Consider the following 19254-nt stretch of genomic DNA (forward strand, 5'->3'; position numbering starts at 1 on the left):
TAGAGAATGCGTGCAAGGGAGGCCTGTAATTTTCATCATAGGTACACTTCAACTATGCGAGACAAAATAAGAAAAGAAATCCAGAAAATCACATTGTAGGATTTTATATGAATTTATTGGTAAATTCCTCTGTAAAATAAGTATTTGGTCACCTACAAACAAGCAAGATTTCTGGCTCTCACAGACCTGTAACTTCTTCTTTAAGAGGCTCCTCTGTCCTCCACTCATTACCTGTATTAAAGGCACCTGTTTGAACTTGTTATCAGTATGAAAGACACCTGTCCACAACCTCAAACAGTCAAACTCCAAACTCCACTATGTCCAAGACCAAAGAGCTGTCAACGGACACCAGAAACAAAATTGTAGACCTGCACCAGGCTGGGAAGACTGAATCTGCAATAGGTAAGCAGGTTGGTGTGAAGAAATCAACTGTGGGAGCAATTATAAGAAAATGGAAGACATACAAGACCACTGATAATCTCCCTCGATCCGGGGCTCCACACAAGATCTCACCCCGTGGGGTCAAAACGGTGAGCAAAAATCCCAGAACCACACGAGGGGACCTAGTGAATGACCTGCAGAGAGCTGGGACCAAAGTATCAAAGCCTACCATCAGTAACACACTATGCCGCCAGGGACTCAAATCCTGCAGTGCCAGACGTGTCCCCCTGCTTAAGTCAGTACATGTCCAGGCCCGTCTGAGGTTTGCTAGAGAGCATTTGGATGGTCCAGAAGAAGATTGGGAGAATGTCATATGGTCAGATGAAACCAAAATAGAACTTTTTGGTAAAAACTCAACTTGTCGTGTTTGGAGGAGAAAGAATGCTGAGTTGCATCCAAAGAACACCATACCTACTGTGAAGCTACCTACTGTGGGGGTGGAAACATCATGCTTTGGGGCTGTTTTTCTGCCAAGGGACCAGGACGACTGATCTGTGTAAAGGAAAGAATAAATGGGGCCATGTATCGTGAGATTTTGAGTGAAAACCTCCTTCCATCAGGAAGGGCATTGAAGATGAAACGTGGCTGGGTCTTTCAGCATGATCCCAAACACACCGCCCAGGCAAAGAAGGAGTGGCTTCGTAAGAAGCATTTCAAGGTCCTGGAGTGGCCTAGCCAGTCACCAGATCTCAACCCCATAGAAAATCTTTGGAGGGAGTTGAAAGTCTTGCCCAGCGACAGCCCCAAAACATCACTGCTCTAGAGGAGATCTGCATGGAGAAATGGGCCAAAATACCAGCAACAGTGTGTGAAAACCTTGTGAAGACTTACAGAAAATGTTTGACCTCTGTCATTGCCAACAAAGGGTATATAACAAAGTTTTGAGATTAACTTTTGTTATTGACCAAATACTTATTTTCCACCATAACTTACCAATAAATTAATTAAAAATCCTACAATGTGATTTTCTGGATTTTTTTCTCATTTTGTCTCTCATGGTTGAAGTGTACCTATGATAAAAAATTACAGGCACTTTTTAAGTGGGAGAACTTGCACAATTGGTGGCTGACTAAAATACTTTTTTGGCCCACTGTATATCTCAGGAGAATCCAGGGACAAGAACCTGGAGGGCTAATAATTTCCATGTTCTGTAAAGAAATATATATTTTACCCTAATGAACCCATGAAAGCATCCATAAACTTTTAATCTGATAAAAAAGCTAGTCAGAGAGTACATTTAAAGTCATATTAAGAGTCTGCAAAGCTATGAGTGACAATGATTGAACATTGTTTAAGCCATACCAAACAAACCCGAAAGAAATGGCCTCAAAGCGGTCTCTACTTTTTCCAGATTTGGCAATTTATATTATATTGTACCATAACTTACTATATTTAGGCTTTGTCATGACCAGGGTCAGGTCATCAGATGTGAAAAGTTATAATTCTGTTTGACAGCCACAGTATCTACATCCAGTGACAACATTTCAGTATTATGGTTTACATCAGTCTACCATTTCCATTGTGAATGCATTTAATAGGTCAATTGATACTCATTTGACACAATTTCTGAATAAACGATTTCCATTAGCATTGCAGTAAACTTGTTTGTATGTGATAGGATTCCATTTGAAGTACACTTAAAAAAAGATTTTTGATACAAAACTCAAATTTTGAATTGTGTGACCAGTATCTGGTCTAGTGGCACCGGACCAATTGTACCACTAGTGGGTGGGTAAAAATCCTGGTTAAGGCTTTCTTATTGGTTCATCTCTCTATATCGGTCTCACTCTAACTGTGCTGCCAATCAATAAAACAATATGTTTATTTCAGTCCCCATTTAGGGGACATGGACCACAAAAAATGTAATAAATATATATGAATAATGATATCTTTATTAGTCATAATTGTTAGAATAATGAGACGTGGAGTCTTCAGAAACTGTGACTTAACTTGGAGTAAGGTGATTTTGACATTATCAAAACGCCATTAATTTAAAAGTACTAAGCTTTACATTGTATTTGAAGAGTAACATCTTGCTTGAAACTATGATTCTGTTGCTTCTGTAGTTCAGGAAGAAAAGTGTCTTGGGCTGTATTTAAATACCTTATCAAAGGTAAGATGAGTCAGATTTTCAAGAATTATATATCGCAGTCATCATGGAATAACCTTTCCTGCCCCTTGAAATAGCCACCTAATCTAATGAGTCAATTATTCTTTATGCACTCATGATGTGATGACTCCAGTGCTATGATCTCTACATGACATGCATTTTAGTCAACCAAAACCGAGACCACAGTACATCAAAACAGGTGTTTGTAAAATACAAGATTCCCTGTATTACGGCTTTCTGTTGGTGAAAAACTATTACAATTGTGACAGATAAATAAAATATAACTCTTAAAACATGCAGAGTCATCAATCAATTCCTGAGTTAACAACTGGAATACTAGGAAAAAAATCTAGTTTTAATTTTGAAAATCTATATTCCCACACATAATAGAAAAAGGGAGATCATACAAATGTAAGCAAGGTTTGAAACAATATGTAAAGAATATTCTGCAGTGAGTCGACAGAGCACACACTGAATTACGAAGGTCAATGGGGCCCTCTAGTGATAATTCGGCAACATGACTGAGTAAAATTAAATCCAATTTACACGACATTTACAGTCAAAACCATTAAGATATTTAACTAATTGCAAAAGCCAAATTTGTTTAGAGTAAAAAAAAAATACTCTGATATAGAATGTGATATAGTTGCAAAAAGAAAATGACCATGGTGAATGCTTATTTGTGAAAGGTTCTTACAATAATATTGGTTGCCTATGGTTTGTAATTTTTCAGTTGCTCATGAAATCCTGGATTTGGGTGGATAGAGGGTCTTGCTTTCTTCACAAGTGTAAATGCATCATCAAACCCCAAACCTTCTCTGTTCATGAGGTACCCAATTACTACTGAGGCAGCACGAGAGACTCCAGCATTGCAATGGACCAGGACAACCCCACTCTGAAGAGGAAATTAGTAAAAGAAATGTGGGGAAACAATCAGTTAATGATTTGAAGAATGTGACAACAATGTGTTATACAGGTAAGCAAGAAGTTAATAAATGCACATTACAATTCACAACAAATACAATAACCACTATTTATATACAGTACAGCTCAGTGGGGAAAGCATGGTGTTTGTAACATATGGGGCTGTGTATATGATTTCCAAGGGGGCCAGCACAAAATAATTATATATAGCGCTTATGCTGGGACCCAAAGACACTTTACATCAGTTACAAAAAAAACACTATATATATAGCTCTCCTCAGATTTGTAAGCGCTATATAAGTTCAATGTATTATTAAGTATGGAAATGCACTATTTTCAGTCACTTCATATAAGTCTACACGTTTTTGTTAGCGTTAATATTTATTTGTTACTGCAAATAACAATGATCACCAATTACAGCACAAAAACCCACAGTGTCATTCTATTTTCCATTCTTGCCTTTACCTCAGTTTTGGCTTGATCTATGAACTGAGAACATTCTTGGATATATGAGGTGATGTTGGTTTCTGGAATATCCAGAATGGTCACCGTTTTATAGCAGAATAAATCTGGAAAGGAATTTTTAACACCATAGGCAACATTCAATATATGTGAAACCTGCAAGAAAATAAAAAGAAAGTGTTACATTAGGGAAATGTAAAAAAGCTATATTTGACTTTTACAGAAGAAGTGTTATTACCTTGAATGTCTTCAATGTGTCTATATCCTGCGCTGCATCTTGGGATGCTGCAAAAAAAAAAAAAAGTTAGCATCATGCTTGCACAATCTGGCGTCCACAGCCAGATCTTACTATATAAATTAGACTTAATTTGTTATACAAAAAATACAGTTTAAAAGAACAAAATGAATTCACCATGTAAAGTGAGGGATTTTTTTTTCACCCCCTGCTGATTTTATGTTTGCCCACTGAAAATTAAATGATCAGTCTATAATTTTAATGATAGGTTTATTTGAACAGTGAGAGACAGAATAAAAAAAATAAAAAAATGTTAGCATGTCAAAGCATTTATGAATTGATTTGCATTTTAATGAGTGAAATAAGTATTTGATCCCCTCTCAATCAGAAAGATTTCTGGCTCCCAGGTGTCTTTTATACAGGTAACCAGCTGAGATTAGGAGCACACTGGTTACCTGTATAAAAGACACCTGTCCACAGATGCAATCAATCAATCAGATTCCACCATGGCCAAGACCAAAGAGCTGTCCAAGACCATTGCAAAGAAGCTTGGTGAGAAGGTGACAACAGTTAATTTCTGGGGCTCCATGCAAGATCTCACCAAAAGGAGTTGCAATGATGATGAGAACGGTGAGGAATCAGCCCAGAACTACATGTGAGGATCTTGTCAATGATCTCAAGGCAGCTGGGACCATAGTCACCAAGAAAACAATTGCCACCAAGTTCTAAGTCATGTTGAATACATGAGGGGTTGAATACTTATTTCACTCATTAAAATGTAAATCAATTCATAACATTTTTGACATGTGTTTTTCTGGATTTTTTTGTTGTTATTCGGTCTCTCACTGTTCAAATAAACCTACCATTAAAATTATAGACTAATAATTTCTTTGTCAGTGGGCAAACGTACAAAATCAGCAGGGGATCAAATAATTTTTTCCCTCACTGTAATTAGCCTATCCTAAACAATTTACAGACTGTTTAAGTTTTAATAAAAAAATGTAACAGAGATTTCATCTAAATACACTGAAAGAAATTATAAACGCAACACTTTAGTTTTTGCCCCCATTTATCATGAGCTGAACTCAAAGATCTAAGACTTTCTCTATGTACACAAAAGGCCTATTTCTCTCAAATAGTGTTCACAAATCTGTCTAAATCTATGTTAGTTAGCACTTCTCCTTTGCCGAGATAATCTATCCACCTCACAGGTGTGGCATATCAAGTTGCTGATTAGACAATGTGATTATTGCACAGGTGTGCCTTAAGCTGGCCACAATAAAAGGCCACTCTAAAATGTGCAGATTCACTGTATTGGGGGGGTCCGGATCTGTCAGTATCTGGTGTGACCACCATTTGCCTCACGCAGATTTCATTTTTCCCCCTCGAAGATTTCAGTTTGTTTTTCAATTGAATTATTCACATTACAGGTCACTTTAAAAGAAGAAAACTTTCTGACATGATTTATCTTTGTCGCATTCTTTTACATCACACAAATCTGGCATTTTCACAAGGGTGTGTAAACTTTTTATATCCACTGTATTTGTAGTAGGCCATTGTGTGGTGGTTATTTTGATCTTTTATTGAGTTTGTGTATTGTAAATCTACCACTAACATTCAAAAGTTTGGGGTCACATAGACATTTTCATGTTTTTGAATGAAAATCATGTTATTTTGTCAATTAAATAACACCAAATTTATCAGAAATACAATGTAGACACTTATTGTTGTAAATGACTACTGTAGCTGTAAACAGTTGATTTTCAGTGGAATATCTAGATAGGCATAGAGGCACATTATCAGCAACCATTACACCTGCATTGCAATGGCACGTGGTGTTTGCTACTAAGTTTATCATTTTCAAAGGCTAATTGATCAATAGAAAACCATTTTCTGATTGTTAGCCTCGATAAAAAATTATTAAAGAAGCAATTAAACTGTCTTTCTCTAGACTATTTCAGTATCTTCAGCATCAGCGTTTGTGGATTCGATTACAGGCTCAAAATGGCCAGAAACAAAGAACTTTCTTCTGAAACTAATCAGTCTATTTTAGTTCTGATAAATGGACATTCCATGCAAGAAATCTGAAGATCTCATACAACAATGTGTATTACTCCCTTCACAGTACAGCACATTCTGGTTCTAAACAGAATAGAATGAGCACTGGGAGGCCCCAGTGCACAGCTGAGCAAGAGGACAAATTAATTAGTGTCTAGTTTGAGAAACAGATGCCTCACTGGTCCTCAACTGGCAGCTTCATTAAATAGTACCTGCAAAACACCAGTCTCAACATCAACAGTAAAGAGCTTCCGGGATTCTGGACTTCCCCTGTCCAGTGTCTGTGTTCTTTTGCCCATCTTAATCTTTACTTCTTGAGATATGCCTTTTTCTTTGCAACTCTGCCAAGAATACCAGCATTTTAGAGTCGCCTCTTCACTGTCAAGGTAGGGACTGGTGTTTTGCGTATGGTACAATTAATCAAAATCATAATAAAATGGTGATTTGAACACACACGATTTCTAAAGCACAGAAAGCTGCGGTTTTGGCTATTTATTTTATTGTTTATAGTCAATCAAAAATAATTATGTTTACTGGTGTACCATCCTTGCTGTAGCCATATTCGTATTTGTATACTATTTATTAGGACTTGATTTTAGAATACGTTTGCCTACTTAAAAATAATCATTCAGATTAGGATATAATTAAAAAGGTTGGAGCCTGGCAAGATTGTGTCAGTGAAAATATCTACAAGCGCTCTTCCCTTGTTTTGCTATTTTAAAACAATGAATGTTTACAATTCAAATGTCCAGCTGTATGTCTCCAATCAGTCAATCAAACTATACAATACATTGTTCTGTTCACGCCTCTCACTCATCCTAATTTAAACTGACAACCCCCCAATTTCTTTTTGAATTCTCTCCAAAAATATGCAGATTCTGTAATGGCCTTATAACTAACAAAAGTAATAGCCACAATCCTATAAAATAATAACACGCGGGTTAGGGAGACTCTATCTTAGTTGTGCAGTAGTCTTGTGAGGCCACATCTTCAATCTCATCTGGCCTCCTTGGAGGTGTGAAAACTTACCTATTAAAAAAACATTTCTATTAGATGTTATATTTCAAAAAACCTCACAGGCTTGTTGAAGGCGGGCTTAGCTTGGTTTCAATATTTCTTCAAACTGGATAGATCAGATTTCCTGAAAGTTTTTAATTCCTACCTAGACTTTAACATATCAGAAAAGAAGCAAAGATGGAGAAAAACATGTATTTCTGTTTTGGAAGAACTGTTCTTTATTCATAACATCGAGTCAATAAATCCATTACAGTTTCTTTGCTTAAACTGTTGGTTACTTTACAACTAAACTTAATCTGGGTGATCACAGGGATATGTTAATATTTGATCTGATAACTGGTTGCATATGTCAGATTTATTGAATGACATGTTAGGCAGAGAAATGCTGTTGCTATCAAACACTGTCTACTTAATCAGTGTACTGGTGAAGGGATAGATCAATAGGCTGATAGATGGAAGGTTTGCAAAGTGATTTCCTGCTCCCTTGTAAAAGTATTTTTTAAATACAAAAATACAGTAGTCTATTTTGAAACATGGTGAGGCTGCTATATTTTATACTTTATTTTGATCAAAATAAACACCCCAGGGAGACATCCACTTGTCAAAATAGGGTGGCTATCGGGTAGTTGATAACCCCAACACTGGCCTTGGCATCAACATTAGTCCCACCCATTTTAGTGAATTTTACGCGTGGGTACAGCAAAGTGTTGTTCAGATCAGTGTAATCTTCACCAAACTAAAGAACACCAGAGGGGCTTTGTCTCATTTTGCTGATAGAGTTGATATTTCAACATATGTATTTTCCTCAATTGATGTTTCTGTAAAAGGAACAGTGGAGCGTGTATGTACAGTTTTGCTCAAAAGTTTGCATACCCTTGGAGAATTGGTAACATATGTACCATTTGTAAAGCAAACATGAGTGAGTAGGCAAAACACGTCTTTTATTTCTTATGGGATCCACATTCAACTGTAGGTCATAACAGAATGGCACATTCATAAAACTAAACAAGGCAACAAAGAAAGTTCCCACACCCAAACCCTAAGTCCCACCCACCTATCAATCAATCATCAAAAGTGACTAAATAAACCCTATATTAACTACTCACATTGCCATAGAACCAGGGAGTTTTTCAAAGCCAGAATGGGAAAGGTTATTTACTGGCGAAGTACATCTAGAGATTTATACGCAAATTAGCATGCATTTAATTTGCTAAATATTAAACAAAATTTGCAGATCATACCCTGAAGCTTTTGCAGAGCAGAAAGAAACAGCAATGATCAAATCCAAATGCATGATCTAGTATCCAACTTTTTGAGACCACTTTTGGCTTGACAATGCTACTTGAAATCCTGGAAGACATCTTCCACACTGACATGTTAGAATAATCATTGATAAGCCCTCAAGAATGAAGTAATAGGTGTAAGGGTAGTGTACGTTGATTACAATATGTATGGTTTTACCATATAAGGGAGTCACACAAAACCAGCTTGTTGCACTCAAGAAATTTGACAACTCGATTTTCAGCCATTCCTGTATGAATGTAATTTCGACTTCTCCCATGCATGTAAAAATAAAAACACCTTGATAGAACTTCAGATTCAAGACCAACAATTTGTAGAAGTGTGAATCGACCTCGAACCGCTCTATTTGATTGTTTGGTGCTCTCGATTATCATCAGCCCTAAACATGGCATCACCTTTATACTACAGTAATTCAAGTTTTAGCTAATTTTATACATTATACTGCCTGTGTTGCATTTTATTAAGCACATGCAATCAAAATGTACATCATAGGTAGGAGCATGAAATATTTATTTTAAAAAGCTACATTTCGGAAAAATAGAAACACAAATTTCTAACACAAGGGGGTTGGGAGGCTGAAGAATAGCCAACACAAAACAAAACAACAGCAAATCAAACACTTTTCTGACAGTTCAAGTTGTTGAATATGTTTAGAATTAAGCAAACATGTGCGAACCAAAACTAGACAATTCCAAATTTACTCAAACTTTTAAATTTCATATGAAGTGAAAGGGTATGAACAAAATTGACAGAGTCAAGAAAATAAATAGGTGGAGAGTGACTGCCTCAAGTGGAGGAGTTTAAGTATCTAGGGGTCCTGTTCACGAGTGAGGGAAGGATGGAACGGGAGATTGACAGACGGATCGGTGCAGCTTCTGCAGTAATGCGGTCGATGTATCGGTCTGTCGTGGTGAAGAAAGAGCTGAGCCGCAAGGCGAAGCTCTCGATTTACCGGTCAATCTACGTTCCTACTCACCTACACACCTATGGTCATGAGCTTTGGGTCATGACCGAAAGGACAAGATCCCGGATACAGGCGGCCAAAATGAGCTTTCTCCGCAGGGTGGCTGGGCGACCCCTTAGAGATAGGGTGAGAAGCTCGGTCACCCGGGAGGAGCTCAGAGTAGAGCCGCTGCTCCTCCACATCGAGAGGGGTCAGCTGAGGTGGCTTGGGCATCTGTTTCGGATGCCTCCGGAACGCCTTCCTGGGAAGGTGTTCCGGTCCCGTCCCACCGGGAGGAGACCTCGAGGAAGACCTAGGACACGCTGGAGGGACTATGTCTCCCGGCTGGCCTGGGAATGCCTCGGTGTCCCCCCGGAAGAGCTGGAGGAAGTGTCTGGGGAGAGGGAAGTCTGGGCATCCCTGCTTAGACTGCTGCCCCCGCGACCCGGCCCCGGATAAGCGGAAGAAGATGATGATGATGATGAAGAAAATAACTATACTTAGTTTTATAAAGAGGTTATCACAAATATATACAATAGTATAAAACAGGTATCATATGAAATGTATCACAGTATCAACCGGTGTTGTTGAAAAAAAGACAGAGCTGCGTTTATCAGACCATACACTGGTGTGCCTATACTTTGCAAAGTGTCTAACAACAGCCCTTAACTGTGGTATATGTTGTATATACCATAAACACTGTGTACTGTCAATATGTTAGTTTTTTATACAACTTAACCACAAGGGTACTCACACATAACAATCAGTATTGTATATAAATAAATCAAAACCAGCTAGGCCATGTGGTTGTCCAAATGTGTAGGTGGCAAATTGATTTATTTAAGATGGATACATGCACATTGCATATGCCTGCATTTTCTTGGATTTGCTTGAGGATGAAACCCACTGTAGATACTATAGAGATCTTGTCAACAAGATGCTGAGTCGTCAGGACAGTTGTGCTACGTAGGGCTGAACCAGGAGCAATTGTTGTTATCATCTAGGAAAAGAAAGAAACAATGGAATGACTATGCAAGAGCTACAAGTGAACCCATCCCAACATAGGATGGCTGGCTGGCTAGCTACCCTATCTAGAAATTAAGCATACAGATGCTGGTCATAAAATTTGAATATAATCAAAAAGTTGATTTATTTCAGTAATTCCATTCAAAAGGTGAAACGTGTATAATGTATACATTCATTCCAAACTGATATATTTCAAGTGTTTATTACTTTTAATTTTGATGATTATAACTGACAACTAATGAAAACCCCAAATGCAGTATCTCAGAAAATGAGAATATTGTGAAAAGGTTCAATATTGAAGACACCTGGTGCCACATCTAATCAGCTAATTATCCCCAAACACCTACAAAGGCCTTTAAATGGTCTCTCAGTCTAGTTCTGTAGGCAACACAATCATGGGGAAGACTGCTGACTTGACAGCTGTCCAAAAGACGACCATTGACACCTTGCACAAGGAGGGCAAGACACAAAAAGTCATAGCTAAAGAAGCTGGCTGTTCACAGAGCTCTCTGTCCAAGCACATTAAAAGAGGCGAAGGGAAGGAAAGGATGTGGTAGAAAAAAGTGTACAAGCAATAGGGATAACCGCACCCTGGAGATGATTGTGAAACAAAACCCATTCAAAAATGTAGGGGAGATTCAAAGAGTGGACTGCAGCTGGAGTCAGTGCTTCAAGAACCACCACGCACAGACGGATGCAAGACATGGGTTTCAGCTGTCGAATTCCTTGTGACAAGCCACTCTTGAACAACACACAGCGTCAGAAGCGTCTCGCCTGGGCTAAAGACAAAAAGGAGTGGACTGCTGCTGAGTTATGTTCTCTGATGAAAGTACATTTTGCATTTCCTTTGGAAATCAGGGTCACAGAGCCTGGAGGAAGATAGGAGAGGCAAAGAATCCACGTTCCAAGTTTCCACAGTCAGTGCTGGTTTGGGGTGCCATGTCATCTGCTGGTGTTGGTCCACTGTGTTTTCTGAGGTCCAAGGTCAACGCAGCCGTCTACCAGGACGTTTTAGAGCACTTCATGCTTCCTGCTGCTGACCAACTTTATGGAGATGCAGATTTCCTTTTCCAACAGGACTTGGCACCTGCACACAGTGCCAAAACAACCAGTACCTGGTTTAAGGACCTGTTCTTAATTGGCCAGCAAACTCGCCTGACCTTAACCCTATAGAAAAAGTATGGGGTATTGTGAAGAGGAAGATGCGATTCACCAGACCCAAAAATGCAGAAGAGCTGAAGGCCACTATCAGAGCAACCTGGGCTCTCATAACACCTGAGCAGTGCCACAGACTGATCGATTCCATGCCACGCCGCATTGCTGCAGAAATTCAGGCAAAAGGAGCCCCAACTAAGTATTAAGTGCTGTACATGCTCATACTTTTCAGTTGATACTGAATTTGAAATTTTCATTAGTTGTCAGTTATAGTCATCACAATTAAAATAAATAAATATTTGAAATATATCAGTCTGTGTTTAATGAATGAATATAATATACAAGTTTCACTTTTTGAATGGAATTACTGAAATAAATCAACTTTTTGATGATATTCAAATTTTATGACCAAGCACCTGTATACCCGGTTAACTAGATAGTAACGTAGCTAGACAACGCTAGATTTTAATCAGACACAAAACAAACAATTATCTGGCTCAAGCATACAAATAGCTAGTTGATTACAGTAATTATCAAGGCATTTTTCCAATAACGTCTTTATAAACAGCTTAACAGTTTTCTGCATAGTTGCTGTTTTCACCAAGATTTCAAGAAAGATCTTCGTAGCTACACTTCTTAGCTACCGAACCAAGGTCTGATGTAAGACTAAAGGCAAGAGCCCGATTGGCTAGAACACAGGGCAAGATGGTGTAAAGAAAGCTAGCGAAGTGATAACCCTATTAGCCTCATTGAATTGCAAGTAGGCCTACAAATCGTTTTTGCAAATCTAATGTGAAATATTTGCGTGAAAATTCTGTAAACAAACAATAACCAATCCACATACAGTTTGCCATCTACAAATACGATACGTTCCAAACTCGTCGCACAAAGAACGAATACATTCCACAAAGAATTGCTAGATTTAAAAAATTCAGTGTCAACCACATAGTATCTAGCAAATTAATCATAATATGAGCCATACTTGCCATATCTATAATGTTCTATACTACTACCCAGATTGCTGCTAGTTTACAGTACTCTTTTTAAACGGCTGCTGTGTACAGTGTTATGTATATTATTACTTTATTTTTTGTTTGGCTATATTTTTGGTAATATATTTATCTTCTTAATTCTCGCTAAGTAGTTATTGGGGTGCCATGTCACAAGAATTTCATTGGGCAGGATGACCTGTGTTGTTCGGTGCATTTGACAAATAAACCTTGAAACTGTCACTCAAATGTCACTCACAAATGAAAACAGTTTGTATATTGTGAATTGTGATTGCAGATCATGTTTCATATTAACAGAGTGTAAATTATTTGTTTGTGAATTTTAAACGCGTTTGAAGATTCTAATTTACATTTGTGGACCATGTTTCCTATTTATAGATCATGACATATTTGTTTGTATAATTGTAGATTTCTATGTAGTATACAACATTACAAACTTTTAGTCAAAATGTTACAAACAAATAGGAACAAATCCACAAATAAAATGTGATCCTCAAATTGTTAATTTACTGTTCAAAGTTGTGAGGGATAATCGCAAATCATTTGTCATATATTCAGATTCTTACCTTGAGGTACAAGTTGAAAGGAGTTTATTTATGGTTAGTGAAATATATTTGTGGATCATGTTTTGTATTTGCAGATGATGAGACATTTGTGGATGTTACATTTATTTGTAAATTGTATTTTCTGTTAAAAAAAAATTATATACATTTGTAAATTGTGGTCTGCACATTTGCAATAATATATAAGCAATTTTATCTCCATATGCTTGTGTCAATATAACGTCAGATCTATCCATCTTCTCATTCTTCTACCACTCAAAAACTATAAAAACATTTCTCAAGGGCACATATCATTATATTTTTATAATGTATTGCTTTTCCAGTTATTCTATTTTCCACAATTCAAATCCTAAGCAAATGAGCCGACAATATTCTGCACAATCACCTGCAGATTTTTCAACCATAAGATAACTTTCTTATGGGCCCCAGTGACTGGCTGCCATAGATGCCGCACAACCATCACACCCATTTGAGCTCCTCCTCTGGTGTCAAACTCATTTCACTAGTATCTGCTGGCTTTTCCTTTTAATTGGAATCCAATGAAGGCCACACACCATTAGGTGAGGGGAGGTCCTAGCTCAGGGCTGCCCAACCCTTTTCCTCGAGATCTACTGTCCAGTAGGTTCTCTCCCCAACTCTAATTTAGCACACCTGATTCTAATAACTAGCTGGATGAAAAGCTTACGGGTTAATCACAAATGGGGTTGAAAAGAAAACCTACAGGATAACTAAAAATGAGCTTCTTGAAATCTGTATTATCGTGACTAAGTTTCAGAGTTACATTTTGTTTTAGAGAAAAAAACAATATAGAAATTGCAGTAATTAACAAATCCAACTCAAAAGCATGGTGTGCTTTGTGATCCTACTAGCCAATTTTGCACTCTACCCATCTAAATTAGGTTACTTCATGCAACTGCTTTGGGATTTTTACAGATTTCACTTGATCAAATTTCACTTTCTACAAATGAATCTAACAAATCTCTAGAGAGGGCACTATCCTGGGGAAAGACAATGGTGGAACTGGCGTTGAAAGGAAAATACCCAGGTAAATATGTTAACAACAATATTATGCATTGAGAAAATAGCAATCACATTATACAATATATACTTGCAATACTGACAGGTGATGTTTAGCTAGCGTTAGCTTACCTGCTCCCTGAAAGCTGCAATGTTTGATAACGTTAGCTAACACCTCTGTAACTTCCCATCATCGTCGATGTCATCTACTGTTTTCACATCAAAGTTGTCCAGCAGGCAGATATTGTCCATATGTTGCCAATTTCAGTAGTTTCCCAGCTCGTTTACTGACATTTAAATGCTGATAATGTAAAAAAAACTGCTCTGCGTCAAATGAGGGGAACATACTGGAGTCACCCAACTAGTGGTCAGAAATCCCATACTGCACCTTTTTAAATTATTAGCCTAAGTAAGGTTGCCCATTTATCTATTATTACTATTATTATAATTGCTAAGTTCACACATTAGTTTGGCCATCGGCCTAACTGACATACTGTAAGTTCTTACCTATCAAATTAATTGATCAGTGAAGATGTTGCCATGTAGGTCAAATTGTAACTTCTAATAATTTCATATTTGTTCTTTAGTTGCTGCACACAGTACTCCCAAAAAAGATCCTCCAGCCAACCAGATACTGGATGAACTGTTTGAATTCCTGGAAGCTGAATTTGAGCCTAAAGATGTGCCTGATGAACTTGTGGATTTATCTGAATTTAATGAAGACACCCATCCCCATAATCCTGAGGAGGAACCAGGTCGCAAGAACCAAAAACCTAAGATGGGGAAACCATGTGGCCAAACATGTCGGAAGTGCTGGGGAAAAATAACGAAAAAAAGGTGGGAGACAGTGCATGCCATGTACTGGGACATGACCTACTGAGGGAAAAAGGCATCTATTTTGACCAGGGTCTCTCAAAGCCAAACTGCACATCTCACATGCGCTGGTCCCAGCAGACGTAGCAAGTCCTTGTCGTACCATCTTACAAATGACCTGGGTCAGTCACAAGAGATGTGCAAGACCTTCTTTCTCACAACTCTAGAATACCATCCAAAGAACGACAGGCTCACCCAAACAGTCATTGGGAACAGCACCCCATCAAACTTGACACCCCCTGAAGAGCATCATGGAAGACATGCCCCAGCCAGTAAAAAAGATTTGACCCCAATTTACAAACACACTGAATCATTTAACAATAATTTATCCCTCACAACAGCTAGACATGACAAAAGAGAACATGCCCCCAAACTAAGACATCTCCCAAGTGATATTACTGTGCATCTGATGTACAAGGAGTTTGCTGCAAACCACCAATGTTCGTACGAAACGTACCAGAAAGCAGTAAAAAACTGCAACATCAGCTTCACAAAGCTGGGAGAGGAGCAGTGTGAGCAGTGTCTCCAGCATGAGCTCCATGTTAAGGCCGAATACCAGGCTCTACCACAAGGAGAGCAACAAGAGGGAGGCATCACTACAAGCTTGATGCAGAAAAACAAAGAGATAACCTGTCCATCCGATGCGTGGACCTCCAAAAAAGAATCATGCTATCCCGAATGCCAGGGGTGAAAACAGCTTCACCAAATAGATCTCCATTTTCCATGAGAACATTGCCACAGTTGGCAAGAAGACAGGGTCAAAGAAAATAGTATCTCTATGCCCTATCTATGTGCTCTGCAAAGGGAGCGCGATATCCCTCATCTTGTCCTGTGGATGGATAATTACAACTCAGAACAAGAATTGTTGCCTCCTGACGACCCTCACTAGTATGGTGAACAACAACTCTAACTCCACTGAAGACTTCACACGTAAATATTTTGAACCAGGGCACACCTTCATGAGTGCTGACAGTTTTCATCATGGGGTGGAGCAAGAGATGAAGAGGCGGTCTGTGGCTGTTGTCTATGATTTCCAGGACTTTAACAGTGTAATTGCATCTTCTAACTCTGGGAAAGTGGATTTGGTGGAAATGCAAAATGAGGACTTCTGGGCATGGAAAGCAGGGCATTCCATGACGAAGCTGAAGATTGTGCCTCATCTGGCAGAGATCCAATTCAGGAGAGGATCAAGGAGCCTGTAGGTTGAACTCTCCCATGATGAAGAGGAATTCACTCCACTGGACCTCCTCATGAAGAAGACCACTCTGGACATCCCTGAGCAACTCAGGCAATGAAGGGGGCTGGGAGGCTGAAGAAGGCAGACATCCTGAACCCTGCCCAATGATGCCACCAAACCGCTGGGTGTTTTGGGAAAGTCTTACCAAAAGTGCTGAAGATAAAGAGTGAGTGTGAGTGTGTTTAAGTCAACAATCTGACATGAAATGGGACTGTATATATTTCCTTTTAAAATAAATTATTTTGCTTTTCATTACAGTCAAATATCTTAATCAAATCATAGTGGTATTGAAATAAAATGTAAAATATGTTATGACACTTATGAAATGTCGTTTTTTTTTATTAAAATCAAATATCTAAATTAAATTGAGCTGTTACTGAAATAAGTAAAAAATGCAATTCATCAAGTTTGTATGAAGACATTTCTGGCAAAATCACTTTTATTATGTACGTACACTGAAGTGCCATAAAAACTGGTACAGATGAGCCCATACATAGCAATGCCACCTATGCACTTCACTGGTTCCATCTGCCAGTGCATATATAAAACAATAGACATCTGTAGAAGCATCTAGAGCTCTTTCCACCGTGAGAACGGCAAGTTATCACAATTTAAGCAATTTTTCAATGCAGTTTAATAGTTGGAGCTCGTGAGACGGGTCATGGCATTTTGGAGGTAGAGGAAGAGTTTGGATTTTCACATACTACCATTTCAGGGGTGATCTGTAAATACAAGAATTCTGGCAAAACAACTAACTTAAGACAGTATGGCCGTAAAAAGACAGCGTTGGCTGGCAAGAATCGTTTCACGCGATAGGTCGTGCAACACTGCCTCAAATAATAGGAGCCGACACCCAACTCGAGTACCCCTGATGAATACTCGACACACAGCTATGTGCCTCGCCTGGGCTCGGGAACACCGCCACTGGACACTTGATGACTAGAAACGAGTAGCCTGGTCTGACGGGTCACGTTTCCAACTGTTTTGGGCAGATGGAAGGATCTGTGTGTGGAGAACCATGGATCCCGCATGTCAACAGGGCTTTGTACATGCTCGTGGTGGCTCAGTAATGGTATGGGGTTTGTTTAGCTGGCATTCAATGGGACTCCTGGTACGTCTACAAATGTCTCTCACAGGTAAATGCTATGTGTGCATCCTTTCTGACGAGTTACACCCGTTCATGTCCTGCATTCATTCTGATGGGTTTGGCCTATTCCAACAGGACAATGCGTCGCCACACAAGACTAGACATGCCAAATAATGGTTAGAGAAACACTGATCTGAGTTTGGGGTCTTGCCATTCCCACCGAAGTCACTAGATCTCAATGTTATTGAACACATCTGGCATGCCGTGCAATGTGCTGTGGAATAGAAATCCTACACCTCGGAATACAACAGAATTGCGGATCACTCTGCAGTAAGTATGGTGTTCATTGTGGAGTCCATGCCCCATCGTAAATCTGCAGTTCTGCGCATCCGTGGTAAGCCTTCTCAGTATCAGACTGGTGTGCCAGTTCAGGGTATTTGAAAAAGCTAAAGCAAACTAAAATGCTGGTCATCACTGCCAGTGTGGTCGTTAGGCCTGGACTTCCGGGGCTATTGAGCCCAGGGTCTTTTAGGAATAGCCCCGGATATTTTGACCCAATTTCAAAAATAAAATGAAGATGTCTGACATTAAGCCATTGAAGGGGCTAGGAAACAATCTCTAGTAGAGCAGATTTTTTCATACATTGGTTAAATATCACAGGGTTATTACTTGCTAAACAGAGAATTGCACTTGTTTCAGCAACAAAGCACACCTGTTTTGGTAGTCTATCCCAGGATTTTCACTCTTTTCCAGGGGGGTCCCATTGACCTGTCTAATATTGGGGGGGTCATGACCCCCCCGTCCCCCCCTAATTCTACGCCCCTGGGCCTAAACCATCATACCCTCAAGCGCTGCATTAAATTAGTTAATATGTTTCGGTATGCTCTGTAACCTTCAATAATCTCCATGTTGCTACAGTTGCATAAAAATTGTTTAAACCTACTTGCCGATCCCTGAATATGGCAACTGACCTTTATGGCAACTGACCACACCCACCAAACGGAAAAAAAACTAATTCTGTAGGTCCCTCCCTTTTTTTTCAAAACAAGTTCTGTGCTTTCGGTTGGGTATTCTAAACAGTTTTGCAACTAAACATATTTTAATTTTATTTTTTAGAATATACTCCTGTTCAAAATAACATACAATAAATATACATATATTGTATATCTATCTATCTATCTATCTATATATATATCTATATATATCTATATATATATATTCTTTTTTTAAGAGCAAAGGAACATCTTGGTTAGCTCTCAAACCTGTCGGTGTTAAACATTATAAAAATATTTAGGGACCCCACTTCAGACTATCAGATTATAACAAACTTACAGAGCAGCAGGAATGGCTTGATAATGCCAACTCGAAGATCCAAGCTAGTATCTTGAACAAATCCACAGCCGGATTCCAGTGGGTCCTCGTTTTCATCGTCCCTTTTTTCTACGTGTCTTCGCCCGAGTACTGTTGTGACAACAGTGCTTTGTTTTTTTAATTTGGTTTTCGAAAACCCTTCAATTTCCTGAGCAAGTGAATGCATACTTGCCAAATTGGACTATGCAACTGACATAACTTAAACACGGAAATATATTAATTTAGCTATATGCCCTATACGTTTTGCAACCCAGCATATGAATAATAAAGTGCTTAGAGGAAAAACCTGATCCTTTTGCTAATCATACATAATATAATGCTTTATATATATATGATGCTAACTAACTAGCGAAAACACCAGTCGTAATTTCATACAAACGCGAAATATGAATGGAATTGTGTCACGTGACCAGAGTCGTGTTG

At 38.6% G+C, this 19254-nt stretch overlaps 1 protein-coding gene across 1 annotated transcript; it reads right to left on the minus strand.

The window, feature by feature from the left end:
- Positions 1 to 1476: 1476 nt before the first annotated feature.
- LOC105007065 (dual specificity protein phosphatase 19) lies at positions 1477 to 19209 on the minus strand. The gene is made up of 4 exons (XM_010865843.4): positions 18793 to 19209; positions 4176 to 4222; positions 3941 to 4093; positions 1477 to 3446 (listed from the first exon to the last, which is right to left on the minus strand). Exons 1-4 carry the CDS (start codon positions 18995 to 18997, stop codon positions 3264 to 3266), a joined length of 588 nt encoding a protein of 195 aa, XP_010864145.1. The 5' UTR covers positions 18998 to 19209; the 3' UTR covers positions 1477 to 3263.
- Positions 19210 to 19254: the final 45 nt, after the last annotated feature.

Source organism: Esox lucius, chromosome 22, assembly GCF_011004845.1.
Source record: "Esox lucius isolate fEsoLuc1 chromosome 22, fEsoLuc1.pri, whole genome shotgun sequence".
In the NCBI taxonomy this organism is placed as follows: Eukaryota; Metazoa; Chordata; class Actinopteri; order Esociformes; family Esocidae; genus Esox; species Esox lucius.